The sequence below is a fragment of the Lingula anatina genome, chromosome 6 (assembly GCF_051362555.1).
Source record: "Lingula anatina isolate TDL-2025a chromosome 6, LinAna3.0, whole genome shotgun sequence".
NCBI lineage: Eukaryota > Metazoa > Brachiopoda > Lingulata > Lingulida > Lingulidae > Lingula > Lingula anatina.
In genome coordinates, this window is record NC_141772.1 from 15,108,254 (window position 1) to 15,133,200 (window position 24,947).

The 24,947-nt window shown below is 36.2% G+C and overlaps 1 protein-coding gene across 8 annotated transcripts in view; it reads left to right on the forward strand.

The window, feature by feature from the left end:
- The window catches only part of LOC106152336 (plasma membrane calcium-transporting ATPase 2), an 89,014-nt gene that overhangs the window by 50,672 nt on the left and 13,395 nt on the right, over window positions 1-24,947 (forward strand). For 5 of the 8 annotated variants that reach the window (XM_087015113.1, XM_087015114.1, XM_087015115.1 and 2 more), the window contains 17 exons: window positions 2,550-2,773; window positions 8,557-8,748; window positions 9,116-9,346; window positions 10,759-10,884; window positions 12,824-12,973; window positions 14,193-14,213; window positions 16,734-16,760; window positions 20,504-20,719; window positions 20,954-21,159; window positions 21,432-21,567; window positions 21,854-21,960; window positions 22,196-22,431; window positions 22,867-23,009; window positions 23,362-23,483; window positions 23,703-23,882; window positions 24,217-24,411; window positions 24,654-24,845. In XM_087015113.1, coding sequence (XP_086871239.1) covers window positions 2,605-2,773; window positions 8,557-8,748; window positions 9,116-9,346; window positions 10,759-10,884; window positions 12,824-12,973; window positions 14,193-14,213; window positions 16,734-16,760; window positions 20,504-20,719; window positions 20,954-21,159; window positions 21,432-21,567; window positions 21,854-21,960; window positions 22,196-22,431; window positions 22,867-23,009; window positions 23,362-23,483; window positions 23,703-23,882; window positions 24,217-24,411; window positions 24,654-24,845 — 2,649 coding nt within the window. In that variant the 5' untranslated portion in view covers window positions 2,550-2,604. The remainder of the gene's footprint in view (window positions 1-2,549; window positions 2,774-8,556; window positions 8,749-9,115; window positions 9,347-10,758; window positions 10,885-12,823; window positions 12,974-14,192; window positions 14,214-16,733; window positions 16,761-20,503; window positions 20,720-20,953; window positions 21,160-21,431; window positions 21,568-21,853; window positions 21,961-22,195; window positions 22,432-22,866; window positions 23,010-23,361; window positions 23,484-23,702; window positions 23,883-24,216; window positions 24,412-24,653; window positions 24,846-24,947) is intronic. The other 3 variants (XM_087015111.1, XM_087015110.1, XM_087015112.1) reach the window with 3 other exon arrangements.

Sequence of the window (24,947 nt, forward strand, 5' to 3'; positions counted from 1 at the left end):
ATACCAGTCGCTATATCCATCATGAGAGAAACGCAAAAATGTTTGTATGCATCCATGGATGAGTATAAGAGCAACGTAAAAGCTAGCTTGTTAAATATACCTTGTGATGGAGTCGCTTTTACTAGCTCTGACGAACAGCGACAATCTGAGGGCATTCTTCTTCAAAATTTTGCCTGGGGCACTTCCATATTTGGAAGTCACACGTCACAGCTGTGTCCGTCTGGATCCATATTTGGAAGTCATAAGTCTCGTACATCACAGGTTTAGCCGCCTGGATCTGCCTTTCCCGCCTTGCGCTGAAGTTATCTTGTGCAGACGAGACAAGATGCCTGACGCGGAGTTAGAAGTTTGAATTGAAAATATCTTGCATTCGAAGGTCAGTGCCACAATACAAGCAACATTCTGCTTTAAAAACTGATTTCGGTGTAGCCATTGCGCAGCCCTTATAGTGGTATCAGGCATACAGTGTAGCTGTCAAATTTGGCACACGGCAAGCACGTGTATTGTGCACGTGTATATCTCAGGACTAAATGTTCTTTGATTAGCAAAAAATACAAAAACATTGGATATATTTTTTCTTTTCGAAGAATATTATTTATTTTTTCACTTTAAATCTTAAATACAGCAAATAAAATTAAATAAAGCAGAATTAAATCTGTTTTACGTTTCATTTTGGTCTGATGAGATTCAACTGCAGATTCACTGCGGAGCAGTTCTATTTGATTGACAGAAGTGTAACATGGCCGCTGTTCGCTAGAGCCGGTATTGCTGATATGGGTTATATATGAAATCAAGATAGAGCTGACAATACCGTAATCTAGAACCTAGGGTAATGGATACATGTGTGTGTGTAAATCAAGTGCTATAAAGAAACAATTTCTACCCATCCTTTTATTCCACCCTGAATTTCAAAGATTACTGACAACTCTTGTACTTAAGATGGCAGAGGCAAGTTTCCAGTAATCCCTGATGCTTGGGGTGAATTATCCCAGCTAGGTAGAGAATTAAAGCCCCAGGCTTGCCAGATGACAGATAGTACTGTATGTAACTGGCTGATGGTATGGTGGACTCAATCTACAGGTGGGCCCCCTGAGACCTGACTTCCTAGCACTGATTAAATTCTAGGTAGCTTGATAGCTTTCCTAGTCTTAATACCATTTGGATAATGCTACTGCAGTGGGATTTCTAATACTGGTGTATTGTAATGCTGTGTTGGAGCTTGCTGCCTTCAAAACTGACGGCGGGTATTATATAATGTTTATTTAATATATATGTACAAAGTTTAAATATTCTTTGCTGATGTCTCTGAAAAGAGGGATGTTAAAATTTTATTTTGACATAATTTGTTCCAGCATTCTAGCTGTGAGGTACTATATATGTGGCTCTGTGAATAGTTTGTATATATCTGTGTGGTATCAAGATGATTGTCTTCAGGGTGTTTCCACACAAAAGTTAACTTTTTTGTTTAATATTTGCAAAACTGTTTTATATCATTATGGAATCAGGATTACTGTTGATTTCTTTCCTTATTCAGGGGTACAAAGATAATTGGGCAAGTCAAAATTATGCAAATAATATATATGTTAGAAGTGTGTGCCATATGAAGTTGAACTAATACACACTGTCCACTGACAGTTAAAATTGCATAGACCATCTGTGACATGCTGGTGATTTAACCTCGAATTGTAAGACCCAACATGTCTACATGTCTCGAGTGATGTCCAACCTATATAGGACATCGAACTGAATAGTTTTCTGTATATGTGTGTGCTGTATAGTATGAATGGAATACCCCTTAAATTACCATGTAATTAGATGATGGTAGCTTGGTCAGTTACACACAAGTAACCAGGGTCACCGGATTGTTAACTGTTGCCTGGATAGGGGTGAAGCCATTTATTTGGCAGTGACTGCTTGAATCGGCAGTTTGTTTCTTGTGATATATTAATGGGTTATAAATATCTGATGTTGATGATAACCTTTGTTTTTTTTCCCACTGTATCAAGCCTCTGATTACATGTGTATAACATGATGCACATTATATGATAGCAACACTGTATTCTATGGTCAAGTTTGGTTAAAAAAGCAACAAGTTGGGTTTGGAATATTTTCACCATGAACATATGCTGATTAAAAAAAAAAAAATAATGTCTGACTGATGAATTTGTGATCTTATCTTTAAGATCCATATTGATAACTTTAGCCTTATGTTGTTGTACCGGGTCACTGATAAGCAACTTTTGGTTTTACAGATTGCAGCTACCAAGAATTGTTTTCTTCATGGATAATAATACTTACAATCTGTTGATCTGTTGTTTCTTCAGTGTTTGTCTTTGTTCTTTCCTTTGTAAATTCGGTTGTTATCAGTTTTGTTCCATTTTTGCCCATTGTTTCAATTTTGTTACAAAAAGTACCACTAATACAATTTATTTCACTAAACGATATTGATTTCCCTCCAAATTTTTCCAGGGAGAAAAGGGTAAGAAATTTTGGTAGACACTGTATATGCTAAACCAGTATTGGATTAACTTTACTATATTATTTTCTAGAGAGAATAAGGTTGGGCCAACTGAATGTACCGGACAGCCTGACCAAGCAGTGAACATGGATGAGGTAGATGCTCGCCTCGGTCACCCGGCCAACTATGGCTGCTCCGCCAAGGAGCTCAGTCAGTTGATGGCTGTGCGTGGCCATGAGGCCGTCAATGCAATCAAGGAACGCTATGGCAGTGTAGCAGAGCTTTGTAAAAGATTGTATACTAATCCAAATGAAGGTAAGCTCTTTTTGGTAGACTGGCTGTTTCAAGGTTAAATGGTCAAACATTTCAAATGATTTCTTTAAAAATTTGAAAGACAAAGTTCAGTTATCTTGAGCTGGGCTTACATTTAATGCAGCCATTTGTCACTCACTAGAAAATTATTTTGTAACTTGAAAAGTTAGCTCATTATTGATTCTAGCTTAAGGTTTCTTTCAGATGTTTCAAATTCTTTGGAAACATCCCTAATCTCTCATTTGGTGCATGATGTTAGCACTTTGCCACAAAATGTTGCTGATTGTTGACATTTCGAAAAAAATTACTGAAAGTTTATGTTCTTTCTTTCATAAAGAAATTGGTACAAGGCCACAACTTAAAATGCTTCGTGAAGATTTTTTATGGGAAAAGTGGTGATGAGAGTTTACAAAACCTAAGACATGGTTTACCTGAGGGTTAAATCAGTGCCTCACTGTTTTCTTTCATAGAGTTTATTAAGCCCAGCACAGGTAAAAAGGGCATCATTGGCTAACATCTAAAGATCATGCCATTGGGATTGTTTGTTTTACCTGTAGGTTCTCTGAATAATGGATAATTTCATTGGTTTGGTAATATACAGCAAGCATTTGGCTGTATGCTATTTAAGTAAACTGCTGATGTCCTTCACTCCTGCCCTCAGCATTTGTATAACTTGAGGATGTTGGGTAACCTAGAAGGTGTTCACAAAGGAATGTTCCCAGAAATAAATATTTGTGCTTCAAATACATTTACACAGTATTGGAGATGGGAAGTGATTATATTACTTCGTGCAGAGACTCTGACTGCATTTAGTATCATCAGGTATATTTTAATGCCATTGAATATGTTTGTCTGCATATATGTAAGAATGGCAAAGGACTGTTGCAGAAATGTGGCTGTTAAAGTACATTTATCTGTACAGTTTCAGAAAATGTGTTTCATACTTAAATATTTAACACTGTGTGTTTTTAATGAACACTCTGTTAAGCATGCACTTAATAAGCCAGTTCTGTACAATGTTTCTAGGAATTCTGAGAACACACACTGGCTTTCATTTAGAAGAAAAGCCGCTGGGTTTAAAATATTCCCATTACCAGCATCTAATCTGGATTATGAAAGGGTATCCGAGGGCCTAGACATCTCTGTGTCTGCTGCCACAGATAAACTGCTCTAATGTCTACTGGCCAGGAAGTGTTTAGCTGGAATCTCATCAAACCATAATGCTGGGTCTAAGATAATGATGATATTGTGTAGACCAGTGGCACTTTTTGATGAGGAAAAAATCACTCTGATCACATCTAATTGCTCAAAATGACCAGTCCTCTCGTACGTTTAAGTGAAACATAGAAGTTCAGAAAAACAAATGTTATAGAAAAAAGACCAGAAAAAGAAAAAATAAAGACTGGCTGAGGCCAACCATGGTAGTCTTGGGTGTTATACAGTTAGACAAAGCAGCAACAGTGGACATGACATGTTCTGAAGATGACCTGTTCACCAGGTTGGGCGTTTAGCAGTAGGACTGCACAACAGACCTCATGATACTGTCTTGTTCCAGTCTTGACGTTCTTTGAAAACCATATGCACAAATCCCATAATCTCCATCATCATGGTCAATATGTTTTTATCTTATTTTCAAGTTTGATTATATTATTATTCTTACAAATGATCACAAGGTTATAAGCCTGACTTAGGGAATAGACCAATGGTCTGTAAGACACAATATCATCTGTCCGAAAAAAAAGGCGCAAGTGGCATTACTGCCCTAACACATGTATGATGAAAAATGAACTGTGACATTTAGCCAATATTTGACAATTAGTTGAAAATGCTAAAGTTTCACATACATGTTTTCAGGTGTCGCCACTTCTTTTAAAAAGGCAGAAATATTAGATTAAATGTGTTCCCTGCACCATGAGGTTTATCATTGACCACCCCATGTTTTGTTCCATGATTCTGTGTAGTAAGGTACCCTATACATCAAATTTCCATGAGAATTTATCAAATATCCTTCAATCCTGTCTAAATGAAAAAAATGAAAGAATGTGAGAAGTCGACAGAAAACCATTTCACCTGGATCTAATTAATAAAAAGATGTGCACCGTCTCTTGATCTAATGGTTATCTCATAATTTTCTTATTATAGATTTGCAACAATTTGTTCTAATTGAAGTACATCTTAAATCTAGAACAGCACCTCAGGTGGCTCTTCACATCAAAGGGAAAACTAGATGTTGAAAGATTGGCAGTGATGTCATGTTGAACAAGGTGCTGATTAGTCATGGAAACAATTTCTTACTTGGTTGCTATACCAATGTGCATAACATGGATGTTGAAATACTTTTCAGAAGAGATGAGATAAACAACTGGGGAGGGGCGTGGGGGGAGGGGGGGGGCAGTGAAAGAACCAACCATATGGTCATAGATGGTCTGTTTTAAGTTGAAGTTTTGATCTATAGTAGGTTTTGTGGAATTTTTCTAAATAGGTTATTATGGGGAGGGCGATAAGATCTACTTTTTTATTATTTTTTTCAGAAAAAAAGATAACCGTCCCTTTGGCTACAGGCCTATAACATGTCATATTGATGCAGATTGTCTCATACATTTTGTACAGGCTGGATGGCTTTGTTGTCAGAATGACCCTCTCTGGTGTGGGAGTGCATTGGTTCAGCCCTGCTGGGAAAATATCAGTCCTTCACAAACTGTACCTGCTGTCTCCTGGTTGCCACTCAGCACTTAGGGGTTGAAGCAGGGGTAAAGTTCCTGGTCTGGCAGAGAAAGATATTGTTCGTTGGCTAGCTTTCACCGCCTCATACGGCATGCTAGGCTGTATCCTCCCCAGGGAGATCAGAGTGTCAACACCCAGATCACACCAGGGCCCAAAATGTCCATGTGTCTTAGAAGTGAACTTAACTTTTTATTATTATTATTTGTGTGTGTGTGTGTGTTTGTTTGTTTTCTTAAAAAGTAGTTCTCACTTATCCAGCAGTTATCCAAAATTTTTGAAATGCAGAAAGTTCACAAACCCCTTTCTGCAAGATAGTTTCATTATAGCTAATAACTACAAACACCATTAGCTACCCATGCACATCAGCAGAGAGTTTGTGAATTAAGTTAAAAGAATTTTTCTCCCTGATGTTATCTATTAAATAACCACTAGTGTTGGAAATTGCCATCGCAGGGACTGATTGCTTCTGCAGCAGAATTATTTTAGCCTAAATGTTAGCAAATACCTTTGGTAGATTCAGATTAAAGATTTTAGCCATAGGAAATGAAGGAATATGAATGAATACCAAATCTAAGCATAATTTGGTTTGCACATTAGTTGAAAAGTGAACTACTTTTCTTGAGGCTGGTTTCATGACAGAAATGTGTTTTATTACCCTAGTTTCACTGTTGTCCCTTTGCTCATTTTGTCTCAGGAATTTCATTGTAAACCTTATTCACCATTTCCTGTGATACTTTTTTTTTATTTATTTATTTTTTTTTATTTTTTTTTTTAGGGAGCTTTACCTTAGTTATTAAATAAAAATTTTAAACCTGAAAATCAGTTTCTCTGAAATTGTGAATTTTTGGATGAACTGGAAGTATAATGTATCTAGCAGTAAAGACTGAAAACCTTCAACCACAGTTGATAAGAGCAAAAAGGTGATGTTATTTGGGTTTGGGAGGAAAAAGCCTTATTTCCTGAAATTGTTCATTGTTGTTAAGGCAGTTGAGATGTGCTCTATAAAACAATTTCCTATTAAGGAAAACCACAGATTCCTTGCCGTCATGCAGTTTCCTGATATTCCCCTTAAGGTGCTTTTTACAGTCTCACGATAATTTTGACTGATTTAAAAGGATTGTTTAATCGTCCTATGCGAAAAACGTGATTGTGAAATGATTTATCAGCAAGTTATGAGGCAATCATCAAGGTAGACATGTTCCGTGGTGTTTATGTAGTGTTCTTATATCTGGGCATGAAGCAGAGTATGCCTAAACACGCTACTTTGAATACAGTATTGTGCAATTGCTGAGTGAATTACCCATTGAGATTTCATCACCTTAAGTGATGAAATTCCAGGTATTTGCAGGTTCCGAGAAAAAAGATGTGTTTTGAGAAATATGACAGATTGGTAGCTTATATCTGTGCACAACACTGAATGACACAGTAAAGTGCTTCATTTAATCTCTGTCTAGCTGTCTTGCCACTGATGTCGTGTGCAATTGTAGCTTGTGACTTCAAATGGAAAGAAAATTGACAGCTCAATGGAATCTTGTATCTGGGGTGAAAAAAAAACTTAAAAAATCATAATCACATTATCTTCCTCCATTCTTATTTTTGTATCCTTTTCTTTCTCAATTTTCATAATGTAGTGAAAAGTAATACATTTTTTAAAATGACTGCTGTTGACTTTGTGGAACTGCAGTTCTAACAGAAGTGATGATCACCAAAGTGTCCCCCAGTGGTACAAACCATATCCAGTTAGCATTTTAGACTTAATGGATTGTATTAATTGTGTTACAAAGTAACATTAATCTCAGCCTCCACCTACTCAGTTCATTGATTTATCCAGAATGTTCCCAGGAGTTTTGGTATCATATGTACCCTGAGTTTCACTGGCTTTTTTCTGTTTCTTTGTAAGTTGGCCTATATTTGCCCATGGCCCTTAAGACCTTAAGACTCTGTCAAGGGTGTAAAAGTGATTGGAATGTTCAAACCAGTGTGTTTGATAATCCCAGATTAAAGACAGTGGTTAACGAAAAGACAAGTCATTTAAGTATCTGTTGAACTCGGAGTGGTGATATGGCATTCATCCATGTGTGCTCAGACTGCATAAGGAGGCTTCAAGCCAGTGGAAATGGTTATCAACTGCATTTTGGCAAAATCAATGGTTATCACAGGGGAAATAGATCATGATTAGGAAGCCAATGTATTCTGAAAGGATATGAAATATATTCCTCCCTATACTCACATTAATAATCCACTGCTATTTTGAAAACTGCTGTCGTTTGGCTCTTACAGAAAAAAGCAAAATGTCGGGGGAGGGGGGGCTGTAGAAATTGATGGTAAAAAAGTTTACATCTGAGGACAACCTGTTTATTTTATAGAAAGGAGGTGGAATGCACCATTTCAGTGGCATATGGTTCCTTTTTGATGAACTAACTTTTTTTGTAGTTTGGTATATGTGATACAACCAAAAAGAAGGGCAGCAATTGTTCTTTAAACCCCCTTTACACTGGACGGCATCCTTTCTGCGTCCTTTGTACGACAGTGAAACTGGCATTGGTGTGGTCGTAGAAAGATGGCACAAGCATCAATATTATTGCAGAATGAATGCTCTATGATCGGCCACTTGTCGGCATGTAATTTTTTTTTCTTTTTTCTTTTTTCTTTTTTCTTTTTCTTTTTTTTTTTTTTTTGTTACGGTGCTGTACTACAGGACACAGAAAGGATGCTGCCCAGCGTAAAGGGGGTTTTATGAACTAAAGGCCAATGTGATCAACGCATTGGACCACATGCACTTATTAAAAATATTCAAGGGCATGACCTTGCTGTAACTCAAATAATATTATATAATGTCCAGCTTGCAGAATTAGTAATTATGCATATATAGAAATTAATATAATCCAAAATCTTCTAGGACTGAAATCATGCAATAAATAGCCAATATAAAGGTGTTTGCGTTAAAAAAAACTAATGTAAGACAGTGTACGAAATGGACATATAAGCACCATTAATGTCTACAATGCATCTTCCAATAATGCAATTTCAATTCACATCCCAGTTTTATATCATTGTTTCAGGTTTAAATGGTTCCCCAGTAGATTTGGAACACAGACGCCAAGTGTTTGGTACCAATGTTATCCCTCCTAAGCCCCCTAAGACATTTCTTCAGTTAGCTTGGGAGGCTCTTCAGGACATCACCCTCATCATCCTTCTTGTGGCAGCATTGATATCACTGGGCCTTTCCTTCTACCATGGACCAGAGGATGAGGGTAAGATGGGGGAAGAAAAGGAGTGAAAATGTTTCAGTGTGTTTGATTTGAAATAGATATGTTGACATAAGAATGGGGTTGGTAAATGGGTCTGTCAGATCAGCACCCAGGGCCTGTTTTGCAAAATGGGTTAAGTTTGGAATAGTTCTTAAAAATGTACTGGTAAGAATTTTAATTAATTTGCATTTCACAAGGCTTTTTTGAAAATTAAATGTCATTGTATAATGACAAGAAATTTGACGGTCCATGTGCATTCAATACTGTAATCTGAGTACAGAAACATAATTTTTGTAGGTTTTTTTTTCTTCTTTTTTTTAAGGTTTAACACATTTTCAGGCCCATTTCAAATATTGAAGTGTCTTTCCAGGTGAAGGCTCAGAGTCGGAGGCGAATTGGATAGAGGCTGTGGCCATTTTAGTTGCTGTTATTTTAGTGGTCCTTGTTACTGCTTTCAATGACTGGAGGAAAGAGAAGCAGTTTCGCGGACTGCAGAACAAAATAGAAGGCGAGCACAAGTTTGCTGTGATAAGAAATGGTGAGGCCGCAAACATCCCTGTTGGAGAGCTGGTAGTTGGAGACATTTGTCAAGTCAAATATGGTAAGACTAAGGAGTGTTTGAAGCTAGAAAAATGATGTTGTAAGTCAATGAGGTTATTGGGAAAATTACTTGGGAAAAGTGAACAAGTCTGGCCATCCCAAAGTAGTACGTGTTTTATTCTTAAGAGTCACTGTGACTGTAGAGAAGGGCTCTGTTTATGTTCAGAGCATGATGTTTTTTTGAGTGGTTCAACATACTTTGTATGCCACTTGTAGCATGTAAGGGAGAAGAGGGAGGCTTCAAGAATGCATTGCCTTGTAAAACTAAATATTTTTTATGGTTGAAATTTAAAAAAAAAAGAGAGAGAATATCTTTTGTTTCCTCATTTAATTGTTTTGTGACCTTAAAAAGGCAGCATCAGTTAAGTCTCTTAGGGAAAATTATTGACTGCTGGTTCCCTCACTCTGATGTTTCAGACCCCTTTATAGAATATTTGGTAATTCAACCAGTTATTCTATTATCGACTTTTGAAACTTGCTTTCATGCCGGCGTGCTCTCATGAAGTGCAGAGCCATGGAAGACTAACAGCATTGAAAGGGCAGAGAGATGTATGGATTCCCTTATTGCAGAAAGCTGGGGCTTTTATCCATTACTTCCATCATCAATAAAAATCATGTGGAATTCACTTGTACAGCCAATCAATAGATTTGGAGTTCAGATTTCAGTGTTATTTGAGGTGAAACAATGTTTGATTCAGTGTTGAAGGCAAGAAGTCAAAAATGATTACTTGGATTGTGTGTTAATATGTTGGCCAAACTGTATTTTGTTAGTCTGGTGTCGTGTGTTCATATGATGTACTTTCTGATTTTATATCCAGTGTTCCTTACACCTAAAGAAATGAAATTAACCAAAGCAGGCAGTTCATTATTTTGTGACCTTTTAGACTTGTTACTTAGTTTCCATTCAGAATGAATAAAGAATCATTTTGCAATAAAGACTATTTTTACAGAGTTCTGAAACCATATGGCAGTGCAGTAAGCAATTTTAGAGCTGTCCTTGGCATGAAATGCGTACAAGTATGAAGATTGAGAGAACAAATGAATAACATTTTTGTCAAGCAGATGTTAAAGATGTTTGAAATTTTGTACTAAGAGTTGATACTGTTTTCTTCCAACTTTCGTTCTTAGCTCCAGTCCAGCACACTAAACCTTCATTAGTTGCCAAATAGGACTTAGTATGGCATTATATTTTATTTGATTACATTTACCATTTTATATTGATTCCCTAATTTCTATAGAATTTAATCTTAAAAGTTGAAGAGAAAACAGTTTAAAATAAGAACCTGCCTTTTATATAATCCAATCACATTGCAAGGGGTTTGGGACTCCTTAAAATATAGGCTTATTATCTACTTATTGCAGTCTGTTGACCCATTTTCAGATCTGTCATTTTTGGCGTTGTTTTCATTCCAGGTGATCTCTTACCAGCAGACGGTATCATCATCCAGAGTAATGACCTCAAGGTGGATGAAAGTTCCCTGACAGGCGAGTCTGACCATGTGAAAAAAGGAGAAGAAAGAGATCCAATGTTACTTTCAGGTGAGCTTACAGGACTTCAGTAGCTATGGCATTGCCCCCATGCAAGCCAGCTTGGCAAAATTGAGTAAGGTGTTACTTCCAGGTAAGCCAGCTTGGCACCATGGAGTAAGAGGTTACCTTCAGGTAAGCCAGCTTGGCACCATTGGGTAAGGTGTTACCTCCAGGTAAGCCAGCTTGGCACCATTGGGTAAGGTGTTACCTCCAGGTAAGCCAGCTTGGCACCATTGGGTAAGGTTTTACCTCCAGGTAAGCCAACTTGGCACCATGGGGAAAGGTGTTACCTCCAGGTAAGCCAGCTTGGCACCATGGGGTAAGGTGCTACCTCCAGGTAAGCCAACTTGGCACCATGGGGTAAGGTGTTACCTCCAGGTAAGCCAGCTTGGCACCTGTGGCAATGGCATTACCTTTAGATAAGCCAGCTTGGTGTCAGTGGCAATGGTATTACCTTCAGGTAAGCCAAATTAGCACCAGTTGACTATGGTGTTAACTTAAGTTTAGTCAGCTGAGTAATTGTAGCATTTTGAAACATTTGAATTCACCTATAGTGGACAAATGGACATTGGTTATATTCTCATTGCACTGTGTTAGTGGTTAGACTTGGGGGCTATTTGTTATCAGTATGGTTACACCAATGTAAAACACACCAGACATTGTCCATACAGCTCGGTCCATCATTTTAAGTAGTCAACAGCTCTTGCTGGCAACCAGGCCAGAAATTTTGATTTTCTTTCAATGACTCATGTCTAATGATGCTATATCCAGGCATGTTATGCTGATAACCATTGATTTTTCCATCCCTCTATCCATTTTATTGATTATGAAGCATGTTAATGAACTGTGAAACCATACACTATAGTATGCTGTTCTGTGGTGATTGGGCTTCCTGGTGACCACATATTAGATGAGCACAGACCATATTTTGGGAATAGTGATAATCCTTGGTTGAGATAAAACTGGGCATTTTATTATCTGCGTGGTTCTCTGTTTCATTACCAGTGCTGTCAGCAAAGTTGATTTATACACTCAGTTATGTACGCATGCATACACACAAAACATTACCAGTGTTGTCAGTAAAGTTGATTTACAGTTGTGTACGCGTGCATGCCTGTATACACATACAGGAATTAGTTGAAAATCTCTGTAGATGCAAAGTAACGTTGTGGAGTTCATGAAGCACCTCTTCTAAAGTAGATTTATTGAATGTTTTTAATGGAATGAATGTTTATCATGTCTGACTTTCCCCATGTGGAAGGTTTTCAACAGAATATATCATTAAGAAATTGCTGCAGTTTCTTAAGTATGATGATTTAAAGTATTAGAACAACTCTGAGAAAACCATATTGAATTCAGCACAGTTTTGTTGTAAGATGATCCTTCTTGTCAAAAATTTGTGTGATTTTATTATTGATGTTCTTATCAGGATTAAATTATACCAATTTTCCTTAAGATGAGATTGTGAATTCTTCTGGGAAATTTTATTTACTAACTTCCCAGAAACTTCCCATATCATATTTTAAAATTGTCAATAAATCAGTATGACTTTGTTGGATCAAGGACACAAAATTTTCACTAATAAAATCAAGCAAGTTTTCCTTTATGTGTGCAAAATGTAAGCTATCACCACGTAAAAAAAAGTCACTCTTAAATCTTACTATCAATACAAATGATTTGTAATGTGTTAGGTGTTTTATTTGCTCTGAGACTTACATCAACAAGTCTTATTAGTAATTAATTACTATATAATTGTTTTTTATAAGTATTATTAATAGTCCTAACTAATTTTCCATGAGTTCAAGTAATAAGGCATTGACATCAAACTCTGCAGAACACATTGTTGAAACATAAGTCTCCTTGCAACTTCAGTTTTGTCCACATCTAAGCCCAGCCTACATGTGTAGCACCATTCCTTAATTTCTGTTTCCCATTCTTTCTTTCCTAGGCACTCATGTGATGGAGGGCAGTGGGAAGATGCTGGTGACAGCAGTGGGCATTGCCTCCCAGGCTGGCATCATCTTCTCTCTACTGGGGGCAACCCATGAAGGGGACAGTAAGGATAAAAAGAAAAATAAAAACAAGGATGGGGATCAAGGTATGCTTCTTTTTTATCAGGGTTAGAGATATAAGGAAAGTGTTCTTAAAGACTAGATCTCATTTTTTTTATAAACATTTCTTTTTTCTCAAATTTGCTTGCTTCTTTTTACTTGGGGTGAAACTGAAATTTCGTTTCAGACCTTTTTATCAATTCTTCTTTGCAAAATTTTACTTCATAATATTTAGAGGTAAAGAGAAGTAATTTTCAGAAAAGAAAGACAGAAAAAATTTTATGTTCAGTTAAATTTTATGAACCTTTGTAAAAGGCTCACTTGGTGTGTGGCTTTGTACTTCTGGCACAGTTGTTCTTTGAGAGTGCACCCAGACCTTTTATGAGCTTGACATTTTAAACCCTGTCTGAAGCAAGTTGTGCTTTTGGCTTTTTCCATACTAATTAAGAATTAACCAAAACATGTCAGTTTTTTTTTTCTTTTAGAATATTTGTAAATTTATCTTACATTTGAAAGGATAATTTTTTTTAATGATCTATATTTTAATAAAATAGTAAAATTTCAAAGATTTTTGCCTTTTAAAAGGTGCCAATTTTATGTGTAATGTAATGCAGCTTCAGCCTATTTGGCCAAGAGTGGTTGCTGCAAATATCTTATTTTTGTTATTTGAAAAGCAGTAGTTTTTCCATGGTACTGTTTCACCTTTTCATTGCCATATTGAGTATTTTCCCAAAGAAAATGGCTTTCTTTCAACTGCTTAATTTCTTTTTTATCTTGAAATTTTTCCAGCAAAAGTTTTGCTTTAAGCACAGACCTGAAATTTTATTTTCAATAATGTTTAGTCCTTAAAAAAAATTGCAATGAAGTTAACCAGTTGTAAGTTAGCTTCTGCTTCGTATTCATAAAATCTTATCAGTATTTTAGCCTACACATAATTATTAGTAAATTTAAGGGCTACAGATGGAAACATGCAGTTTAGATAATGATTTCATTGTTTATAAGTATAAATTGGAATTATGATTTCATTAATATTTCATTTAGTAGCAAAATATAAATATATTTTTGGTGTAAAGTACAAATTTTTATAAGGCTTTCTGTGTTTTTACTTAGAATAATAAATAGAAAATAGATCAATATATTTGCGTAAATATCCAAGGATACCAAATTCAAATGGAAAATACTGTGTTTGCCTTGTGAAGTTTTTGATGTATTCTCTTTGACTATTTGACTTGATGTGTTTGTTCTTTTTTCTGTCTGTATCCCCAGGAGCACCTCATAACGTACCATGTAAGTCTGATAACATTCTTTAGATTACTAATAGCTACTACTTGTAGATAGTACAGTTGTATCTGTCAAGAGAATCATATCCAAGCATGATTATGTGTTTGTAATGCCTTTTATCTCAGTTTTTGTAAAGTGAAAAGATCCCTTTTTTTTCGATTATATGAATGATGCAATGCTTGCACATAGTCATGTTGAGATCCTGGTGAAATTTCACGGCAATGTTTGACTGTCTAACTTTAAGTTTACATTTCTAAATTCTTAAATGTTTTGTTTTTTTAATTTGGCTCCCATGTTTCTGTTTAGTCCCATTAACTTAATACTCATTAATGAATTAAATTGCTGGCCCCCCTTTCTCTTTGACTTCTTTCTTTTAAATTTCCCCACTAAAATCACAATTAGTTGTACAGTTGCCATTACATTTATTCTGATAAAACAATATTGATTATTACATTTGCGTTTCTAAAAAATAGATGTGATATGTTTTAAATGTGTTTTGAACAGTAGACTGGCTTATTTCCCATTGAATAAAATAATGTCCTCAGTTACTGATTGAGCCCACTTCAAACTGGAGAGTATTATTTTCAAAAATGATAAAAAATTATAGAATCATTTATTAGCCATTCGCTAGCCATAATCCATTAGCCATAAAAGTTCTTTTTTCCCATTGATTTACCCATATGTCCATTCCATCTTACTGCATGTTGTAGAGGTTCTAGAGCATGGCAATGGAATGCCGATTTTTTTTTTAATGTTCATAGTGTTAGATTGTAAAAATGAAATATTAAAAACAGCAGCAACATCCAAAACAAATGAAAGAATTGGAATAAAATTTTGCACAATGACCAATTAAGACAGAGAATGTATTTGGTATGAAATAAGGGGAAATTTAAGAGGACATTGAGTTATATTGGATTAATTTCACCTTGCATGTATTATCCTGTTAACAACAGTTTTAACTTAGACCTGTTCTATGTTTACCTTCCAAACAGACAAATTGAGTGAAAATTAAAAAGGTTAAAACCAAAAAAAAAAATCAAAAACTAGTTCAGTGACCACATTTAGATAAAAAGTGTTTTGTATCTGATTCAGTTGGTTTGTTTATATGTCTGCAGGCACCAAAATCATCAGACAGTCAGTTTTATCTCATGGTCACTTTAACACATAGATTAACAGCATGTTTCACAATAAGCTTAAAAGTACATTTGAACTGAGTGTTGGATTCCCAGTACATATAAACCACTTCCATTAATTTCTTATATGACTCAAATAAAGTCGGATGTGCCAAGAGATAAACCAAATTAATCACGGATCAGCCATAAAAAAAGCTTTAAACTGCATCTTCTTTAAATTGTGGGTCTAAAATTTGACCTACTCATCTGACCTATTTATATAAAGCGAAGAAAGCAACCAGAAAAATATCATTTTTGGGTAATATGAGACGATGTCCCTTGGTATTTCCCTAAGTTATAGTATTCGAAACAGTATGGTGGCATTTTGTCAGCTTTTGTAACAAAAAAAAGTGTCCTAAGATGCATCTTTAAGTCAAAAATCAGTATAAGGTTAAGGCATAAATAATTTTACCTGCTAAATTGTTTCAAAAAGCTTAAATGATTTTTATGAAACGGGGACCAGGTCCAGGTTAGAACTGAAGTGAACCACCCCTGCTGGGTACTGTAACCTGGTGGTGGGATATTAGCATGCATGGTATACTTAATTTTGATGTCCTGGCCGCAGGTTCACGAAAAAACTCGAGTCAGCTCCCGTGGCTAACATCTTTGTTACCAAGGTTACAGGGTCACGTGCACCCATCTCACCCAATCAGGAACAGTGTTATAGCACTCTCATGGACACATCCACACAACCTTAGTCAGGGAAGTGACTTAAGTTTTTTTGTAAAACCGAGGCAAGGTATATTTTTCAAAAATTGCCATTATCATGATAATATATACAACGTGTTTCAGTGTTACTGCTGTTTACATTTTAGCAAGAGATCTGTTAGCATATGCTATATATATTTATTTTTTATTAGCTAACTTAATCATATGAATATTGATACCCCCCTCCCCCCAGCTCTTTCACCTTAGCCTCTTCTAAATTGTTTGGTTATGCCTAAGCCACTGATTGTTCAAACCCTCAATTAAGTTGATTATTATTGTAGCTGAGCCTTACTCTTCCTGACTTGTTATTTTTAGGTCTAAATTGAAGTCAGTTTTGCTCTGTCAGTAACTTGTGATTACTGAAACATTAAATTTATAGATTATTTTTATTGTATTTACTGTTCATATTCACATGACTGTGTTTCTCCCTCCTTGTGACCAAAACATGTTAGCTTGATGTTTATTGTGTGCGTGGTAGTAAATGTAAGTTGATATGAGTACATGTAAATTAGTTGAGTACTGTCGATTTGTACAGATCTTTAGTGATGTGATCACACGTGTTAATGTTCACACGCTTGTTATTTCTCTCGACATTATAAGTTTGACATATGTGTTATTTTTTTTCTTTTTTCTCTTCTTTCCCCAGTATTGTCTGGTGATGATCAAAAAAGCGGTGGGTGTCTTTGTCATTAGTGAGACTTGTCAGCAATTAAACAACCACACATGCACAAAGCAGATTTGCAGTTTTTAGAGAAAGATTCACAGTTTTACCATTTCCACCCTGTTTCAGTACCCTCTTTCAGTTGTAGTTATAATTCAGCCTCCAGTTTAAAAGAGCAAGATGATCCTGGACAGATAAGGTGCATTCTCTTGATCGAGGGGTCAGCTAATGAAAGCACCTTTTCTGTAAGTTGTCTTGCTAATTTATTGAAGCAAAGGTGGTAGGAAAAAATATTTCCCTACCTTTCGTAATAATTACCAAACTGATTATCTCTGCTGAGAAAAATTGAAAAAAAAAAAAAAAAAAACACGATCACCAGGCACTATATCTGTAGCTAATTTTGCACAAGCACTGGTGTCGCCATTTGTAGTTGATTTTTTTTGTCCTAAATTTCTGTTTTTAAGCCAGAAAAAAATGCAATTTTTGCTTTGTGCATGAAAAGACGTTGTTCTATGTATTATATAGATGATATATATTTGTCTATTTATATATACATATACATATGTATGTAATAGATTTTGTAGAAATGTTGTAAAGTACATTATAGAATATTATTGATTACACCCCTTCAGACCTTATAATATATAAAATATTAGTGTGTATTTTTGATTTAGAAATTGGTTATTTATAGATGTTGTTCTCCTAACTCTTCAATTGGTACTAGTTGTTTTAGAGTAAATTTTAGACTGAAATTGTGTGAATGTCTACTATGTTTACTAAGGCATGCACAGCTAGGATAACACCTTGGAAATATGGCCAACCTTTGAAGGGAACACTTCTTGGCATTGGAATATAAATGGGCATTTGATTATTTACTTTGGTGCAGTGTTTTCAAAAAACCAACACTTAGTAATTATTCAATTCAAACAAGGCTGGAGTCAGTAATTATAGACTATTTTAATTTGGGGGTTTCGGTGTGAAGTGCAATTAGTAACATTATTTTAAGAATATTAAATGATTTGAAAATATGCAAAGAAGTTCTTATCAGTCTGGCTGATATTTTACAAGGTTGCATTTAGGTGACTTGGGCCTGAATTGGATGCTGTATATATGTATATATAGATACTTAATGAGAGAAAATACATAGAACATTGTCACTGCCACCTTCCTACATGTACCAGTTTCTTCCATGTTAAGTTTTTGTCCGAGTTCTTGTTTTGGGCTTTTTACATATAGAATGCTTGTGAAATGCACTGATAGAAAAACTTTTTGCCTGGCTTTTACATGACTCATATGATGACACAAATGTGTGCATTGTTTCACTTACTTGCGAACTTTTTTGTCATTCTGTACAAATGCTCCATTATTCCGTATAATTTCACATCTTCAGCTGTTGAAGTGTTCAGTTGATTTGTAGTTTTCGCTTTGAATATCCAAATTACAAGAAATTTGCCTATGCCCATAAAGTAAAAAAAGCATTTGAAGCATTGTCCTATCTCTAGATTTGGGTACAGTTTTGCAAAGGAACAGATTTTGAAATTTTTTGACCACAAATTTGAGTCTACTCCAAAACAGTGGTACTCTACTAAGATGGACCAACCACCTCTCTTAGACTGGGTTCCCATAAACCTGTCGTAATAGCAGGATAGATCTAACTCTTGGGGATTCTCTCTGAATTGCATTCAGTTTAAGGGGCTTAATGGTCTGTCATGCTCACTGAAGCTGCCAAGGGGTTATTAACTTTCGTACATGCCTAAACTGAATGCAATTTAGTCAGAGACCCCTCGGAGATGGATCTATCCTGCTAGTACGATACCGTATGGGAATTGTCCAGAAAACATTGGTCATTTCATACTGTTTGTGTACCAGATTCATTGTCCTCATTTTTAAGTAGACAATTAATTATTCTTCTTAGGTGAAAGAAGACTGCCCCCCCCCCCCCTTTTTTTTTTAATATGAGATCACAGTTTGACTTGAGTTCCTTTGTGAAGCCAATCTCTGGTTTCCTTTCCCAGATCTATTCTTACACTAAAGCATCTTATGTTTTTGTTTTGTGATTTCATGGCTGTTGGTATTGTTATTTTTTGGTTCTAAGGAGGACTATATATGGGCGCATATAGCACACAAATAGTGGCTCCCAAGTTTGGGGAACTCTCATTCTGGCCCTTTGTTTGTGATATGTAGCTAAGTATGAAAGCTTTGTTGGTGTCACACTCTTTGCAGTTTCACAAACTGGTTTTCAGGGTTGATTGTAGTTGGCAATGATGACATCGAACAATTCATATTATATGATACATGATGTATTTTGTTACTATCTCAGAAATATGAGTTAAGTTTCAACTGATTGACAGTATATGTGTGTATAATATGCATACATACAATTTATAGCAGTGCATGTAGGTAAATGCAAGTCAGTTGAAACCAGTTGCAAACATTGTTCAAGTGCCTTAAATTTATTAATTGCCAGTATGCACTACATCAGGGTTGGAGATAAAAGCTCATTTTATTTGAAATTAACTTTAAAAGAAATGGTTGGTTTGGTCAAGGTGTTTGGAAAGTGGGTGTGGGTTTAACACTGATTGTATCTTAGTGTTGAGTCCGTTTAGAGACCATTGCACTGCTCGCATGCTGGATGGTCAATATGGTCTGTTATGGTAATATTGGTTATTGGGTTTGTCAGAAGTTATTATGTATCAGAAATGCTACTCTGGATTAGAAACTGTGTCAGAATGCAATGACTTTTGATTTGTCAAGCCTTTCAATGTGTCTATAGTGCATTTGAAACATGTTTCGCTGTACCTTACCATAAATTTGCACTATTTTCGGGTGGGAGGGAGGGGGTACTGTGTAAAAATCACTCTGCTGCCACATTGGTAAACTAATTCCTGAATGCAGCATGGACAGTCGAACTTCACAGAAAATATATGGACACTATATGGCATAAATGTGTTGCCTACTTTACCATGTGGTTGGGAAGGTTGACTTACTAGATATAGTATTCTCTAATCATCATACAATTATTATAATAATTTAGATAAGGGGTGAAGCATGCTGGAGATCCAAACAATCCCCTTTTCAAGTCTAAACCATGTGGACTTAGTCAACATAGCTACTGCAATATGGGGTATGAAAAGCATGTAGGTTTGTGGTGGGGAGTAGAACTTTTACCTAGGTTCGATGCCATTATGATAGACTGCTTTAAAGATCTTTTTTTAAAAAAATGTTGGCCTCAAGCGCTTGGATAATATCAAAAGTTAGTATACCAAATTGCTGTTTTTATGGTGTTTGTTGATGCTGTTATTGCTGAAGCTTTTAGTTTATGTTCTTATGAAGCAGCCTTTAAGCTTAGTGTATTGGGTATTTTGACTTGGTCCACATACTTTAATAGTGCTAGCATAGGAACAAATGCTCCAAATTTTATGGAATAATATTGATGGTGTTTTGTAGAATTGGACGTTGTATTGCATGGCTACATGGTGATGTTGCTCTGTGTGGTATTTATAGAGGTTTAGTTAAACCTTAATTTAGTGAAGGTGGTATGTTAAGTATACAGAATTATGTATATGTTGAAACATAAGTTGATGTAAAACAATATTATTTACTAATAGAGTATATTGGCAAAGTGGTTCTACTTGTGAAATTAAATAATTAGTGCTATATTAAATATATATAGACATTTTTATTGTTATCTTTATTTTGTAGTGTATACCTTTATAATTTTTTACTCTTTTTTAAATCTTTTAATCCCCACACAGACGTAGAAGCCAATGCCAGCACAGGCAACTCCCACTTCAAGGCAGGCACTGCTAACGCTGACGGTGACAGAGACGTGGAGGCCCCGCCCCCAGGAGAGGAGGGGGAGCAGGGAGAGCAACAGAAGAAGGAGGGAGGGGGGCAAGGGTTTGGCAGGAAGGAAAAGTCCGTGCTGCAGGCCAAACTGAACAAGCTGGCCATCCAGATTGGCTATGCTGGTGAGTTAGACAGGGCACAGTTTACATTATTACATATTGATTAAAGGTTATAACAACCAGGTGAATGAATTTATATTATGTATGTGAAATAGATATGGAATGATTGATGTAGGTATTCAATGTCATTTAGAATATGCGTGTTTTAGCTGTTTGCATTGATATATGTAAGATTTTATTTAAGAAAAAAAATTTCACTTTATATTCATACTTTTTTTTGTCTTTTTTGTTTTCTAGGTACCATCATCGCAGTTTTGGTTGTGATTGTGTTAATAGTTAGGTTCTGTGTAGAGACGTACGCTGGGGAGAATGCCCGCGCCTGGAACACCAAAGACTTGCAGTTTTTTGTCAAGTACTTCATCCTGGGTGTCACAGTGCTGGTGGTGGCTGTCCCAGAGGGGCTGCCCCTGGCTGTTACACTAGCTCTGGCCTACTCTGTCAGGGTGAGTGATTAGACGGCTTTTTCAACTTTCATGAAGGGTTGTTATGGTTTGACTGGTTACTGATAGTTTACCTGAGCAATAATTTTGATGAAATTATAATATTAAGTTGAAGTGGTATGTTTTATATTGATGATGCAGTATGATATGGTGTGGTAATGGCTGCATATCAAAAACTTCCCTAGAAACAAGATTTTAGTCTGTTAAACCAATGGTATGGACTGGAATATGTGCACATTAAAAAGAAGCTTAAGTTTGTATTCATGATTTTATAGAAAATGATGCACGACAACAACTTAGTGCGGCACTTGGATGCCTGTGAGACCATGGGCAACGCCACTGCCATCTGCTCTGATAAGACTGGAACACTGACCACCAACAGAATGACCGTTGTCCAGAGTTATATTGGAGGTAAGGAGAGCTTGGGTGATTGAATAATGTATTTGATTAAAATATGAATCTATGTTCTGGTCACTTGGTAGGAAATTTAATTGAATGAATGTAATATGTTTTGATGCCTACAAAGAGAGGTTTCACTTTGGAAGCTGAATTTGTTGTCATTGAAATGAAAAAGATACGTAGTAGGATAAGAAAAAAAGAACATAAAGAATATGAAAGTCCTCTCTTAAAACTGAAATATTCCATTCAGATTGTGAAATTAAGTATATACATAAGGTTTTCTGTTTGGTATTTTTAGAACAGCATTACAAGAGCACTCCAGACTTCAAGAGTCTCCCAGCACAGACAGGACAGTTACTGATCAGATGTGTCTCCATCAACAGTGGCTACAGTACCAGGGTTATTGTAAGTTACGCTATAGATTATGAACTAAAAGGAAAAATTATTGAGAAATGGAACAAGGACAATTCTGAATATTTCCTAGATGAATAAAGCACTATATTCTTCTGGTTTTTGAAGTAGTCTTGTTTTCCATTCCACAATGCATTTAGTATCTCTTGTTCATGTCATGAAATTCTACACTTTTCATTTATGATATTTTAAGAGGGTTAAATGAGTTTTTTCTTAATTTTCCCCCTAGAAATCTCCAACAGAGGACCTTCCGAAGCAGCTGGGTAACAAGACAGAGTGTGCTCTGCTGGGGTTTGTGATGGATCTGGGCCAGAGCTACCAGGCGATACGAGAAGAAGTCCCAGAAGAGAGATTCCACAGAGTGTATACATTCAACTCCATGAGGAAGTCCATGAGCACGGTCATCCCTACGGAACACGGGTTCAGACTTTTCAATAAAGGAGCCTCCGAAATGGTGCTGAGGAGGTAGGACTGCTTTTCAAGGAAGAATTGTGAATTGTAATTTCATAGTGTAAAAAAACGTATGTAACAGGGAGGTCAGTTTGATGTTATTTAGTTAAAATAAACTTGCAGTAGGTTTTTATATGGGCTTAATGATGTAGTATAGGAAGGCACTCTATTAGATAATTTTATATTTTGTAAGTGTTGTACATAACAGTTAAATGGTAATATGTACTGATGTAGATTTCAACCAACAAGATTACCTTTTTTTACTCCGCAAAGGAAGTGATGCTATGGCCTTTGAAGCGTGTTGATTTAAAGCTTAACAGAAAGGTAGTGTATTAAGTCGTAAAATAATAATGAGCATGATGCTGCCTTGGTGGAGGTCTTCGCTAGTTTGACATTAGATTTAAAAATGAGATGAACCTACATGGTTTGTGTTTTATTTTTTTCTCTTAGATGTACTTTTATTCTTGGAGCTGGAGGCAGGGTGCGACCATTTTCTGCCCATGATGCAGATAACTTGATTAAAAGAGTGATTGAACCAATGGCAATGGACGGCTTGAGAACTATAGGAATAGCTTATAAGGACTTTGTCAAACGTTAGTTATAGTCTTCGGTGTGTGCGATAATGTACTGAGTGACACCATGGTTACCTATCATAACAGTTAACAGTTGATCTGTATTGTTTCCATTTTGTCCATTTCATACTGTAATGTGCTGCCTCTACTATCTTAAATTTCCCTTATCTCAAAAGTTGTGATAACAATTTTAGAAAAGTATGTCGATAGTTTTGCCACACAGATTTACAATACTTTTAGAATTGTATTCATAGATAAATAAACAGTTCAGTGCCATCTGCTTTGACTGATAATGATATTTAAAAACTCAAGATATGATTTTGTGTTCAAAATGAAGTCCTCTTTCTCTCCACCTCTCTCCTCCATATTCCAGACAACCCAGCCACCAATGAGGTCCACTTTGACTCGGAGCCTAACTGGGACGATGAGGACAGCATTGTGTCTGGACTGACCTTGATTGCAATCACTGGGATTGAGGATCCTGTCAGACCAGAGGTAATCTTCAATGTCAGTGTTGGGAGTCACTGACTCTGAGCATGACATCACTCAAAGCATAAATGAGAGGTCAATGTCTTCCAGATTTATTCAGAAATCCAGAAATGTTTGTTGTATAATTATTTGAATCTCATTTGTATAGATCATAGAAAATTACATTTCATTAACAGTGAAGTAAATAAGTTATAACAGATTATAAATTTTGCATGAAATCCCCAGGTTCCAGAGGCCATACGGAAGTGTCAACGTGCCGGAATCACGGTGCGTATGGTGACAGGTGACAACATCAACACAGCCAGGTCCATAGCAACCAAGTGTGGAATCATCCACCCTGGTGATGACTTCCTAGTCCTGGAGGGAGGAGACTTCAACAAGCAGGTTAAGAATGATCATGATGAGGTGAGCACTCAATAGACCTGGCCCCTGTTTCTTAAAAGAAAGTTAAGTCAGCTTCCCTAACTAAGAACTTGGTTACCAGCATTACATGGTCACATGTACGCATCTTACCCTATCAACAACGGTGTTACAGCATTCTCATGGAAATCCTAGTCCACTAAGCCAGGGAACTGATTTTTGTTTTTTGTTTGTGAAACAGTGTCCTGCATTTTGAGTTTTAAAACACGTTTTCTTAGTTTTGTTCACACTTTCCTTACCAGAATGCACTGGCATCCAGTAACAGACAAACCTGCAGCATTCAGTTATATAAGTGCTTCGTTTGTTTGTTTGTTTCCAGGTTGTACAAGAAAACCTGGACAAGATTTGGCCCAGACTCCGTGTTTTGGCCAGGTCTTCCCCAACAGATAAGTATGTACTAGTCAAGGGCATCATTGACAGTAAACTCAGTGCCAATAGAGAGGTGGTGGCAGTGACGGGAGACGGTACCAACGACGGACCTGCACTGAAAAAAGCAGATGTTGGATTTGCTATGGTAAACGATGCTCTGTGTGTGCTTGCGTTTAAAATCAAATAAGAGACAATTACACGAAAGAGCTCAGATATAATAGATGAAATTTTAACTAGTGGGACTAGTGGGGCTTTATCTATGTGGTGCTTCAAGTTGCTAAATTAAAAATTATTTCCCCCAAGTTTCACTGATGATATTCTGTGCAGTACTTTAAAACCACATTATTAAATGACATATAAGCTTATGTTTTTTTTTTTGTCTTGTAGGGTATTGCTGGAACAGATGTGGCTAAGGAAGCATCTGATATCATCCTTACAGATGACAACTTTACCAGTATAGTCAAGGCTGTGATGTGGGGCAGAAATGTCTATGACAGTATCGCCAAATTCTTACAATTCCAGTTGACTGTCAATGTTGTAGCTGTAATAGTGGCATTCATTGGTTCACTGACAGTGAGGGTAGGATTTCAAGGGGATTTAAACCAATCAAAGTGCTGCTTTCTTTTTGAGCATGGCTTAGTACACAGTTTATGTCAGGATAGTCACAATGCTTTTTTTATA